General features: G+C 39.4%; 1 protein-coding gene across 5 annotated transcripts in view; it reads right to left on the reverse strand.

Moving 5' to 3' along the window:
* The window catches only part of grin2ba (glutamate receptor, ionotropic, N-methyl D-aspartate 2B, genome duplicate a), a 204,570-nt gene that overhangs the window by 177,587 nt on the left and 12,646 nt on the right, over positions 1 to 14,337 (reverse strand). For 2 of the 5 annotated variants that reach the window (XM_077501309.1, XM_077501300.1), the window contains exons 2-3: positions 14,044 to 14,147; positions 8,019 to 8,126 (exon numbers count right to left, since the gene is read on the reverse strand). In XM_077501309.1, the coding sequence (XP_077357435.1) occupies positions 8,019 to 8,045 (27 nt within the window). In that variant the 5' untranslated portion in view covers positions 8,046 to 8,126; positions 14,044 to 14,147. Of the gene's footprint in view, positions 1 to 8,018; positions 8,127 to 14,043; positions 14,151 to 14,337 lie in introns of all 5 variants that reach the window. The other 3 variants (XM_077501293.1, XM_077501284.1, XM_077501315.1) reach the window with 2 other exon arrangements.

Raw genomic sequence — 14,337 nt, forward strand, 5'->3', positions numbered from 1 at the left:
AAAATGATGACCCAATTATCACTACTGGTAGCCAGGGGTTCTCAAAAAGGTGTACTTTCATTCCAATATTATGTGATATGTCTTGTGTTACAAATTGAAATTGAATATAATAACAATAGTATTACAGTATTCTTCGCAGAGGATAAATAATATATGCTAGTGTTATATTATAGACTTAGAGACTTAGACTGAGACTTGACTTTATTGATCCCTTTGGGATGGCTCCCTCTGGGAAATTTACATGTCCAGCAGCAACAGATAATAAAATAAAAAAAAAAAATAATTTAATCAATCAATAAATAAGGTTATTACACCAGAGATTGAATTAATAATAATAATAATAATAATAATAATAATAATAATAATAATAATAATAAAATAAAAAATAAAAATTCAATCAATCAATAAATAAGGTTGCTATAATAATAATAATAATAACAATAATAAACTAAAAAAAAAAAAAATCAATCAATAAATAAGGTTATTACACCGGAAATTGAATTAAATAAATTAAAGTACAGTAAAGTGCAGTTAAGTGCACCTAAGTCCAAAAAGAGGATTCTCACTGTGCCACATCCCTTATCCAGATGGGAATGGATTCGATGGAGCATGTAGAGGATGGCATCCTCCATTGCCACACCCGGCTGGTACGCAAACTGCAGGCGGTCCAGGGCGTGCTGCACCTGAGGTCTGAGGAGGTTGAGGAAGAGCCGCTCAAACGTCTTCATCAGATGTGAAGTGAGTGCCACTGGTCGGAAGCCATTCAACTCGCTGGCCTGGTTCTTTTTCGGAACAGGAATGATGCGGGATGTCTTCCAGAGTGTTGGCACTCTCCCAGTCTGCAGGCTGAGGTTGAAGATCTGTTTTACTGGTTCCCCCAGTTCTGCAGCGTAGGCCTTCAGTAGTCTACATGTGTTGCTCCACCATTGCTTAAATGATTGTTAACACAATGATATCAGTATTCATTAGCCCATCTATGGCCTTGGCTATTATGTGGCAGCATTACGATAACGTACTTAGTGGTTGTTTTAGATACACAATGTGTAATTAACTGTTTTCTGTTTATGTTGACAGTAAACTTGAAATGTGAGTGGCAATAATCTTGAGGTGCACCTGCGTGGTATCCACCTGACAGTAAACGAACCCAAGCACGTGCCATTCTTGGGTACCGGTAAGTCCTACACAGACTGGTAGCACGGGTGCTACAAAGATAAACAAGCATTCACCCTGACATTAACAACTATGAGCAAAACTCTTCAACGTGCATATTTTTGGAATGTTGGAGGAATCGGATACGTCAAACCAAAGACTTATTTTAACACAACCTGAACATTTAGGCCTAATTATACACTATAAATGTTCAGCTTCATTCTTCTCTTTGGTCAGGGTTTGTCAATTACCACCCATAATCCATTAGTCACTATCATTAATATGAATAACTGAAACACAAATTGAATTCTGTGCTCAGTATAGCACATTAACCTGTACTGTAGATGTCATATAACAAAGCAAGTAGTGAGGATGTTTTAAGGTTGGCTTCCTTTCTACCCACCATTGACTATTATGAGCCTATTAAATGTGTTCAAGAGAACCTCCCACTAACTCATTGCGATGTTTGTTATCAAGCAGTCCAATTAGAAAACACTCATGTTGTAGTCATATAGTGATAAAAATAGGAGAATTGGCTTGCCTTGTTTTTGTTAATTCAATTTAATTGTATGGCAAGCTCGGGGAGTGTTATTGTTCATCATTTGATTGTAGGATGAATTTAAATTACGTTATTTTGATGCTGTTTCCAAAAGGAGTTTAACATGAAAAATGCTTTTATTAACATTGTGAAGATCTTAAAACTTATAAAGTCCTAAGGATTAAATTGTCACAAGGCAATTAAGAAGATGAAATGAAATGTTATCAATGTAAAGAGTGGCACAAAAGACTGCACGAGTAGAGAGCATTATATGAAAACTGGTCAGTAGATTTGACCAGCGACCAAACGTCTCCATAAGTTGTGAAATCTAGTGATTTTCAAGAATCAATGTGGAATGCAAAGAGGAAGGATGTATTGGATGCAAAGACATGGTTGAATGGTCACATGACAGATGCATCCTCCAACCTCAACAGTTTGACAAAATCCATTATCTCCTACTTTTTTTTAAACTAAACATTTTACTATGTGTGACAAAAAAAGAGTGATATAATTTCTTTTTCTTGTCATTTAATTATGTCCTTCTCTCTACAACGCCATTACCACATACTGTATCATAGGTTTTGACAGTTTGTGGACGAAGACCCACAGGGAGGCATTAGCTTCCCACTGGGAGTTCTCCACTTAAACTCCTGGCGGGTATTTTTCCTTAACGCAATCCAATCAATAACTTTAGTATTATGTCCTGGCGGAACACCAGCTAAGTCTCGGGGAGGCTTTCAAGCGGGAGCGTTGCTGAGGAAGCCGCGGAGTTGGCTGTGCTCTGTTGGGGCCGCCCGAGCGAAGTGAGCGTTAGCCGTGACATCCGAACAACGGCAGCGGGGCCAACTGTGGCTTTCTGGCGCCCGGCTCGTCTCCTGCTGCCCTCGCACGACAGCGGGCACGGCTGCGGGTCAGTGCCCATGCTTGACCGTTTCATCTTCAGCACATTACAAACAGCCTTCTCCTCTTCCCTGTGATGTGCCTATGATGCACAACCGTCCAATCCGACGCCAGAGTGTGGATCGCGCCGAGAATGCACTGATTTATTTGTCTAGTGCAGCTTTTATCATGGTGAAGAAAATGCTGCTTAGTGGAGTGGAGATGAAGAGAAATGCATTAGAACAGTACTTAGTTGCGCAGGCATTCATCAAATCGTGCATCCCAAATCCCTTGCTATGACACATAATTTAATTGTCCTAAATTAAAAGCTGCATCTGATCAATCAAAGATGAGCATAGCGCAGTTAAACAAGTTCTACTGTGCAAAAGCCAACACTGGCTGTCCTGTTTGAATGACCTTTTCCACCGCAAGCATTTTGTCACGATATACCAGGAAATCTTAAGTTATAGCACTCTATTCCATTAAGTTTTAAGAGAAGTGGAATTCTGATACTTAAGATATACTGTAATATATACAATATTTATTCATGTAACATATCTAATGATGAGCTAAATCATTTAAAATTTGCAAGTTACAGGAATCGTACTGAGTGAATAATGACTGCTGAAGCTTCTCATCAGCATGGCAAATGAGTAAAAAAAAAAAAAAAATGACTGCATTTGTAAATCACAACAACTCTCTACATTGCAAATTTACCAAACACAACAGTGGGATGTGCATTTACACAATTAAAATTATCTTTCCCCTCCTACAGCAAAATCTCTCTGAATTTCTGCATGCACGGTCCTAAAGCACGAGGACAGGCTTTTTTCGATTGTAGCTGAGCTAAGATGCTGACCTGTGGCATAAACACTCAAACAAATCATCCCCCCTACCACCCCACCCCCCAAACTGAACAACACAATCTCCAAGCTAGGAGGAGGGCAGAAAAAAAGGTCTGCTATAGCACATAAAGGTTCCCAACCTTTTTTGTCTTGCGTATTCCTGAGCCCTTTCATCACTATTTGTGACACCTCACATTTACCTGCTGATCATTATCTAAAAGTAGAATAGAACACAAATATTCTATGAAAATCATTCTAAGAATACTGTATGACTCGTGACAACAGCTTTTCTTCGTGTGAGTTGTTTGTTTTGTTTGCTGTTAGTTGTGAAACTGTTTTAGATACATTAATTCAGATACTGGCTATATGTACCCAACCGTGACGTACAAACCGACTACACCACTATTAAATCATCATGAGCCAGAATGATTTCACACAAAAAAAAGTCTATTAATAAATATTGATTTCCTCAAAATAATTACACAGATTGAAATGACTCAGCAATTAATCCATTCACAATGTTGACCAGTGAATTGACTAGTAGGAGGACAAACATGACAGGACCTGATGCTTTTGTCCCTGCAGCATCCGAAGACATGTCAGGGAAGAGCAGACGCCACCAAAGCGCATGTTGAAAGTGCTACGCTCAGCCAAAAGATTGACTCTGCAGGCTGTTTTCCATGTGACTTCTGTTCCTGCTCATCTACTGCAGACAAGGATGAGTGAAGTTCTATTGATCTGCCATTTTGTAGCCCAATTCATGCCACACACAAAGATCCCTTCCGTGGTTGAAAGTCCAGCTCAAACATGTAATCATACTGTCCAAATTCAATTAATATGGATTGATAGTGTCACTTTATGATAGACTAGCACCAGATAGTCACCCTCTCTGATTGGAGCGCCGCATCCTACACGCTCATTCAATTACAAGATAATTGAACATCAGTGTTGCCCAGATTGAGCAATATGATTGGAGTGCATTCCAGAGAAATGAGTTTGCTGTGCCTGAAAGTTTCTTTGAATAGTGATTGATTTAATGAGATATGCCCACACAGCTGCTATACTTTTCTTCCTTCATGATGACATAAAGGAAACAGCAGCACATTCATATCAGATGTTATTGACTTTCTGACGAACAAACAAGTACATTCAGTTGCTGGGGCATCTTGTACTCCCTATCCCCTACAAACAACCGCTAAAACATATCAATTTTCCTTTTTTATATCCTTTTTCTCATATGAACTCCCTGGCCCTTGAATTAGCTAGACAGGAGAGAAAATGGGATAAAAAAACAAGCTATGTACCCTTTGCTTAAAAAAAAAGAAAAAGAAAGAAAGAAAAAGCATAAAATGAAGTATGGTGTCTATTTAAAAATTCTCTCAAAATCAGCATATTTAGCATTAGAAGGCCATAATGGACTACGACAGTTAATCAAAAGATGACAAATACCCACAATAAATATGGTTGTCATTCCAAATAAAAATTGAGTATTTAAGTATATTATTCAAACTGGATATGAATGATGACACATAATTTACTGTTAAGTGGATTTTGTAGAAAAATGAATAGCGTACTCGGTTAATGAAGAGAATGACATGATGAAGAGCCAAAATCCTATTTCTGTTTCAGAACAGTTCAACATTTTTTAACATCAGAATCATTTTAACCATTTTTTTTTTCGGTCTGTTTATTTGCTTCTTCTAAACCTGAAAATGGGTGAATACGTGTGGAGTTCTATTTGGACTGAAAAACAATTTAACAGCACACAAAGGCTACATTATTGAATTGAATTGAATTGAATTGTTTTGGTACCTTTGTTGGAAAGAAATAAAAATCTACACGGGTCATTGAAATTTCAAAGTAATGTACTGAAAACATCTAGTGAAAATAAGACAAATTAAATTGTATTAATTAAATAACTAATAAAACTTGCCTGGATAAAAGCAATTTGTTGCACCAACTTTTGAGGCAATCAATGCACTCAAAACAATTATGTGTCTCAATGAGACACACGTGTAGATGGACCAACAGTACAGATTCTGGGGGCCGGGGGGAGGGGATGTGAAATATACCAAATCGTGACTTTGGAGGTTTTGGCCCCACGCCAGCGATATGTTGAATAGGATTTAGGGCAGGAGACATCGGAGCTCCCGTCATATAGCCTTCAGACAGATAATGTCAAAATGAATAGCCCCGTAGAAAATAAATATGAGCACTGCAAATGTGTCTATAGGTCTAAAATCCGACCATTAGTGCCATTTTTTTCCTCAGAGTAACGAGGTTGGCTGTGTTTATGCGACGTAGCAGCACAGTTAATTCATCGATATGGTAATGTTTCATGATGTAAGCCGAGGTGCAACGTAAGCATTAGCCGATGGAGCTGTGTGACTTTCAGCGAATGACAGAGGGCAGAGGCACTTCATTATCGTGTCGTACCGTCCCCCTGCAGCCGGCCAAGGCAGACGATTAAGTAATAGAAGGAAGTGTGTTACAGCTGCATTGTTGGTATGCCCGTTATGTGTGGTCAAACTCTCACAACTTACATCCCACCTTAAAAAAAAGAAAAAGAGAGAAATGACAAAAAAAATCTTGCTCTTCTGAAGAAGCTCGATTTTCTGTACATTAGAGCTGATTAAAAGTGGAAGGACGCTAGAGAGAAGCATGTGGTGTAAAATGAATAAATAACTTCAAAAATAACAAGCAATTTTCACAAAAGTGTAGCACCAAAGAACGAGGGGATTAAAATGTGTGAGAAAACGAAACAAAAGCGCTGATGTGATAATGGGCGCTTTTCATCTCAATCGGCACAATTTGGTCCAGGGCAAAAAAGAGTTATGTCTTATCACACAAAAAAACAATGATTTCTTTCTTTCATACTGCACATGAATTAGAGAACAAACAAGACAGTGAACGGCCACACAACACACATCTTAATGGCTGCACACTCAACAAATCCTTTAACTGCCTCATCAGTGGCTGAAGCGTCATGCAAATGAAGGTGATGGTCGATAGGTGCTTGATCAGGTGAAGTGGCATTGATCAAAGTGCACACTGCGCTAAAAACCCGGAATCAAACTACTCGTCTGGAAGTTCCACCTTGAACCCTCAGCCTAACCCTGAAGCAAACGGCTGTGGAGCTTCGAATCATCCATCATCCAGCTTTCCAGTAGTCACATGCTGCAGATGCACAAACAAACCGGAGAGATACAATGAAGGCCTAAATACACCAATCTCAGATGCACCTGTGGCGTCGGCACGTCTCGTACAAAAATTACGTAAATACAAACCGCACCAACCCCCGACTATTATGCACCTTCAGCGCATAGCTGCGTGAGAAGCAATTCCCCTCCATACCATCAGCAGCGGTAGTCATTATTTCTAAAGGCAACTGGAAACCTCTTTACGGGCGCGGGATATAAAAACCTAAACAATGCAGATCGGTTAATTTTTCTCTCACAATGTCCTCCCACGTGAATGAAACCCTCCGGCTTTTTGCACAATATTGTATGTAAAAGTAAATCCTGCTATATCCAGTCGCATCCCCATGTCATGCCATAGTTTGGCTTTCATACCTTTGTCGGCATACCTTTTAACGGTAATATCATACAATGTTGGTCTCTCTATCTTGAATCTCTTCCAGATCTTCTGTCGAAACAGACATTGTACGTTCAAATGCAGAGGGTACAGCAGGGTGACGATGCGCAAATTGAGCGGCAAAAAAAAATAAAAAATGGTCTAGGCTTTCCATCAGTGCTGTTTATCTGCATTCGTCACTTCCTCTTCTTGCCGCTTGAGCTGATTCACTAGCTAACAGCCAATCACAGTGAGCCAATGCCCCAATGCCGATTCAACATGTCGGATTTGCTGGAAACAGGAAACCTTCGCCCCCACGTATTCCAACTCGATCCTGTTACAAAATGGGGGGTTGAGGACCCAGGTGCAGGGAAGCAGGGCGTGGAGGCTGAGGTGTGGTCAATAAAGGGATTTCATTAAACAAAAACAAGGAGGTAAACAAGGATCTGGCTAACAAACAAAACATCCAAAAAACAAGCAAGGCAAAACATGTTGGGAACTTCAAGGCAAAAACGGGCAGCATGACGGGAGGAAACCACAATGAAACGACACGGACAGAGGGGAGACAAGACACTAAATACACACACACGCGCACACACACACTAATTGACAATTAGACACAGCTGGGCAAGACACAAGTGGCAGAGGATGCTGATTGGTTGACACATGAGGAAGGGCAGGCAAACACAGGTGGACAAGACAAAGCTTGACAAGACTAGGGGGCACACAAGGACAATAACACCAAACACAGATCATGACTGAACTTAAAGAAACATGAAGACAAAATCAAACTAAACCAAAATTAAACCTGAGCCATGGCAAAAGTAACAAAATCAACCCAAACCATGACAGATCCGACTTTATGACAGTAATTTATACGCTGATCAGACGGCACATGCCGTCGGCCCAACGCTATCCGACTCCCGACGTCGGATTGGTGTATCTAGGCCTTAAGACGCACTTGCTCGCAAACCGTGACGAGGCCGCGACACCTTCACCTTAAAGAGACGCTCCATGCGTTAATTTTGTCTTACCTTCTGTTTTGTGGGCCAAATTCTCATCCCCTCGTCTCAGAAGTAGCATGATGGTGCAGCCTTGGCCTCCTCTCTCCCTCTCATAGCCTCAGACTGAGGGAGGCTGCACTACAATCAACACAAGAGAGGAGATGATTATTGATCCCTGGCAACTATCTTAAAAGCTCCATACTTGGGGTGATCAATATAACACAGATGGAATATAAACAAAGATGGTTTCTACACTTGATAGAAAAATGCAGTCGAAGGAGGGCTGAACAATTAATCGCATTCAAAGTGACATCGCACTGTGGTTGAATGCAATTTTCGAAACGCAAAGGCTGAAATTCTAAAGGGAAAAAAAAAAAGTGCTTCATTTTGATCATTTGAGATCCAAAGCTCAGTACCTTGTATATTCTACCTTTAAAAACAGAACTAGTGCAGCTCATGTATTGATATTATTATATTGTGTCTTATTCTTTTGCTTTCGGCTTGTCCCGTTAGGGGTGTCATCCTTTTCTATCAAAGTAATCTTCCGCATCCTCCTCTCTAAAACAAACTGCCCTCATGTCTTCCCTCACTACATCCATCAAACTTCTCTTAGGTCTTCCACTTATTCTCTTTCCCAGGCAGTTCCGTGCTCATCACCCTTCTACCTCACTCTCTCTCCCCTGGACGTGTCCAAACCATCTCACTCGGCTCCCTCTAACTTTTTCCCCAAAGCATCTAACCTTGACTGTCCCTCTGATGAGCTCATTTCTAATGCTATCCATCCTGGTAGCTCCAAAAAATTGTGACATCTTCATCTTCTCTAGCTCTACTTCCTGTCATTTCTTCAGTGCCACTCGCTGTTTCACAGTATGTGTTCTTGTGATCTCGTGAAACAACATCAGTCGCGGCCCAAATAATGTTCCAATTGAAAGTATGTAAAAAGCAAAAGGGAGAACGGACAGAATACCCAGATGCTGTTCTTACTGTGAGCGTCCTGGTTCTGATGCATTGCTGTAACTGCGTACCACGTGACTAGATATTATATAATTACAAGTAATATATTAAAGGAGTGTCATTTGAAATTATGTATGGGATTTATCCAATTTAGGACAACACTGTATTCCCTCGTTTACCGCTGGGTTGAGGTTCCAAAAAATACCCGCAATAAATGAAATCTGCGAAGTTTCCCTTACCCTTTCCCAGAAGGAGCCATCCCAAAGGGATCAATAAAGTCAAGTCTAAGTCTAAGTCTAAGTCTAGTTAGCTTTATGTTTTACATGTATTAAAAATGTTTTAAAACACCTCACCATACAGTTTATTCACTTTTCTCATTGAGGCATTTACATGTTCTCACATTTCCAGTTTCATATGCTTTCTCTACATTGACAAAAACACAATTTAGCTCATTCTGACCTTGTCTGTCCCTTTACATCAACATCATCAAGGTAACTAGACTAAGTGCAATTTCTGAAGAAATTGCGTGGGATGCTGAAAGCCGAATGCTAATAGTTGAATGCTAAGCTGACTGCTAATAACAGAATGCTAATGAAGGAAATAAAAAGAAATTCCATGAAAATTACATCGTAATTAACTATTAATTACTAGTAATAGTAGTAGTAGTAGTAGTAGTAGAAACAGTATTACTAGTAGTAGTATTATTAGTAATAATTGAGCTCTAGAAGTTAAACATGTCAATTTTACCCTTTTAATTTTACTTGCAACTAATTATTATAAACAATATAGTCCGACAAATTAAATGCTATCATTATTCACATTCTTGGTTGAATCTGGCAAAAAGAGCTTGTTTTGTAACATGGCCTTGGCTGATTGCTCATACTCTGCTGCCACCTGCTGGTCGTTTTCAAAACATGAAACCTAATACTGTAACTACCATTGTTTGAAGCCACCACTTTCTGTCAAGCTGCATGTCAAAGCTTTCTCTATGCTCTTGTGTAAAAACAGAAGAAAAAATAAATAAATAAATAAATAAATAAATAAATAAATAAACATGTACACATGTTTGGGAGTGACCCTATATATTGTTTGATTTTGTTTTTATGTTTTACAATTATGACAAGAGAAAATGGCTGTTGTCAAGAGATTTTAGTTTTAACTAAAAAAAAAAAAAAAAGAAGACACATATACAGACAGAGGTGGGATTTGAAGCCACAACCTCCTGATTACTGGACAAATAACTTTTCCACTAGACCACCACAACTCCAATAAAATCTGTGACATCATTTTTATTATTTTAAACTTCCTTACAATTTTTTTTTTTTTTTAAATTTGCTGTATATGTTTTATCATTTTCAATGTATGCTCCTTTAGTAAATTTTGTAACCTAATTTTTTTTTCTTTTCTTTACTCTGAATGTTAACTACTGTGTTTGCTGATGCTGTGTTGTCTTTCCTTGTGTAAGAAATGTGCTACACAAATAAACTTGCCTTGAATATAGAACGGATAATATAGAAACAAAATTTCATAATGACAAATTTACTAAGGATTAGTATATTAATTTTATAAATTAAAAAAAAAAGAAGAAAAAAAAAAAGAAAAAAAAATGACATGCCTGGCATTGCACCCATGACCTCATGGTTCATGGTTCATGCCACAGCACCTGTATCTGCTGGACTACAGAAAAAGCATGTGAAAACTTGCTCCAATGTAGTAATCAGGTGATGGGGCTTGCTATCTACAGGATTGATGGATGCATTTAGGATTAGTATATGATTTTTTTATGTAAAACAATTGAACAATGTCAATATGTCAATATCTGAAATGAAAGTTGGGGGTGGAAAAAAAATTTTTCATTCATTCATTTTAAAAAAAGTCCATTGCTTTAACCACTCAACTATCGTGGACATGGAGGTGGCTGTGTATTATGACTATAGTGAAAAGGGAGAGAAGTGGGAGGAAAAAAAAAAAAAAAAGAAAAACAAATTTGCCCATTCGGGGTTTGAACCAGCGCACCATTCATATGGCTGTTTTTGCAATGCACATGGCTTGCGCAATTTACCCCGTGAGCTAACCTGAATGTGTAAGCATCACGGCGAATTGCCGTATTAGTAATTTAAAGTGTCATCGGATGCTGAAAGGCATTAGCGCTGATTTGGGACACGTGTTTAATGACGTCAGTGTAACGCATTTCCTGGTATGATAGTCAGTTGGTATACTTAATATCCGTTTACATAATTGTCACAGACACATGTGCAATGTACAGTTGGCGGGGGGGTTTGAACATGCGACCTCCTGCTTACTGTACATGCACTCTCCCAATTGTGCCACTGAGCAGTATCAGAAAGCCATAATATAATGGTCTGTTGTATGTATGGAAGTGGGCGTGGAAAGTGGGACTTTGAAAAAATTCAGTGTCAGTCCTATTGAAAATGAATGGGGAAAAGTTCATATTTAACATTAAATTTTGCGAGTACAGTAAGTAATATGGAGTCAGACGATATATACCCCGAAAGGCGTGAATTTTCTCAGCAAGTTGAAATTTGAACGGTGTAAATCGGAAGTATTATTTAGGAGTAATTTTATTGCAAAAAGTGTTGAGAATAAAATGCTATAATAAGTAAGATGAAAGAATCTCATGCTTTCAGCATCCCACAATTATTGCATCTGTAGTACTCTTCATAGGCAACTATACTGTTATTCACAAATACTCACTTCTGCCCAGAGTACAGCTTCCACTACTCTTTCCCATAATGTCATTGTCTGGCTCAGCACATTGATTCCTCAATAGTCCCTACAACTCTGCACATCGCTCTTGTTTTTGAAAATGGGCACCAACACACTTTTCCTCCATTCCTCAGACATCTTCTCACCCTCTACAATTCTGTTGTACAGCCTGTTGGTCAAAAACTCCACAGCTGCCTCTCCCAGACTTCCAGTGGTATGTCATCAAGACCAACTGGCTATCCATTTCAATCAACAATCCTTTTTATTGCCTTTCTAACTTCTTTCTGAACAATCATCATCAACTTCTCAAAGTTGTCATTATATCCAACACACTACTGGAACCAGTTAACACCTTACCATCTCTGTCCTTAATCGGCCTAACCTGCTACACATCCTTTCCATCTCTTTGACTGGACAGCCTGTCAAGATCTTTCTCAACTTCTTGACTATCCTACCTGGTATACATGTCTTCTTCTCGGTTCACCTTGGCTGTAGAGGTCCAGCCTTCTGGAAGCTCTTCCTGCTCACCGAGAGCCTGTCTCACCTCTTCTTGAAAAGCCACATGACACTCTTCATTTCTACCTTAAAGTCAGAAACCTCCTTCAGATGCCATATCGAATGCACAAGATGCTATCCATCTGCGTGCTTCTACCTCACTCTTGTAGGTCACCCTGTGTTCCATCCTCTTCTGGAAGAAAGGGTTCACACATTCTTTTTGGCAAAGTCCACCACCATCTGCCCCTCCGTGTTCCTTTCCTGGATACCAAATTTACATCTCACTTCTTCATCAGCCTTGTTTCCTTCACCAACATGTCCATTACAATCTGCACCAATCCAGGCTCTCCTTCTAGAATCTCTCATTCTCTTCTAGTTCACATTCTATACCAACCTCGATTTTAAGTTTCAGATTTTATTAGGTTGTGTAGGAATGCCTAAAATTGTGACCAGTGAGTGCATATTGTGACCCGTATATGTTTTAGTACAGGGAGTCCTCGAGTTACGTCGGATTTCCATTCCGACGTTAGCGATGTAACCCGAATTTCGACTTAACGTGGATTCAGTGATGTTCTCGAAAAGTGGAAGCCAAACATCTGTCATGTTTAAAAAACTGTGCATGGGGAAGACCATCCTACCAGCTCTCCTGCTCGTCCGGGGAAAACGCCTCTGAAATGTCGCTAACGTCCAACCTTATCTTCATCATCATCTTCATCAGTCTCTGCAACCAGCCTCACTTCACAGGATATCCTCTTGCGGCTCTCAGCTATTTTCAAAGTACTCAGTCAGCTCGGTGGAGCTACAACGATGAATGGCCGAATCCGAAGCTCACTACACAAAGCTAGCTACATGCAACAAACACTCGAACTGTGCATGTGCAGCTAGGAACGAGCATGCATGACGTCGTTATGCATATTGATTGACAGAATCGAGAAACAATCGTTAAGATGACGCAGCAACAAAAATATCCTTGAACCCACCTTTAAGCCGAATTTCCCCATTAAAGTCAATATTTACACTGAAATAATTTGCATTAAAAAATATGTAAAATGAAAACAATAAGATGCTGTACGACTGTCTGACTGAATCGTCGGTGTCTCTCCTCTCTCGGATCTTTTTATGATGTTCAGCTTCGTTTCCATGGTAAATGCTTTTCTTTTGGCTGGACCAACATTGATAGAAGACGTAGCTTTCGTCTTTTGGGCCATGATGTGGAAAAAAAAGAGGGTGAAAAAGCATACATACTCCCACAAGTGCACAAGCGCTAGCACTAGCTAAGGGCTAAATAGCTGACGAGGGGGAAACACTGCAGGCTATATGGCGGACAAGGAGCCAAAATGGTGGACGGGGCCTAATATGGTGGACCGTTGTAAAGTCGAAAGCGCCTTAGGTCGAGTGTGCCTTAACTCGAGGACTCCCTGTATTTATCACCAAGAAGCAATTAACTGAACCAGTATTCAATCACTCAGAGGTACTATTTGTTAAGTCATGTCACTGTGATTATGAATTAATGTGAAGGAGGAATAGTTTCAATGAAGGGACACGTCTCATAAACTTGAACGATACCATCTGTCACCATCATCAGCCAATTAATAGAAAGATGACTTTAATTAACTCAGAAGAGGATAAAAGATAACGTTTGGGAGAGTAAATCAAGTTGTTGTTGTTGTTTTTTTGTTGTTTTTTTTAAACAACAGCGCTTTATCACAAGGTACACTTGCCTTCATGATTAATTAAATGACACTTCTCCATCTCCTTAACATGCAGATTTTAATTTAGTAAATATTATATTTCCAGAATGAAATGGAGATGAAGTTGCTGGGTAACTTTTTAAGAGTCCATTTGGAATGATGTGTGTAGTTTATCTATTAAAACTCACAGCAATTTAAGGGGGGAAAGCAGCAATTTCAAGGTAAATGTACTCCACGGCAGCAGCTTCTTTCCTCTTCTCCTCTTTGCTCCCCCGAGCTGACGTCTGCCAGTCTGCTGTTTTAAAAGGGGAACAAGGAAGACAAAGGGTTACAAGGGGGTCATAGACGCTTTCAAGAGCCTTTAGTGCCCGCTGTGACATTTGATCTGCTGCCTTAAAATTTATTCACTTAAGAAGACTTAAGAAACACAAGTCAATTTGGTTGGTTATTGGCCACTTTAGTTTAAAATACAACGAAAAACA

Source organism: Festucalex cinctus, chromosome 1 (genome assembly GCF_051991245.1).
Source record: "Festucalex cinctus isolate MCC-2025b chromosome 1, RoL_Fcin_1.0, whole genome shotgun sequence".
Taxonomy (NCBI): Eukaryota; Metazoa; Chordata; class Actinopteri; order Syngnathiformes; family Syngnathidae; genus Festucalex; species Festucalex cinctus.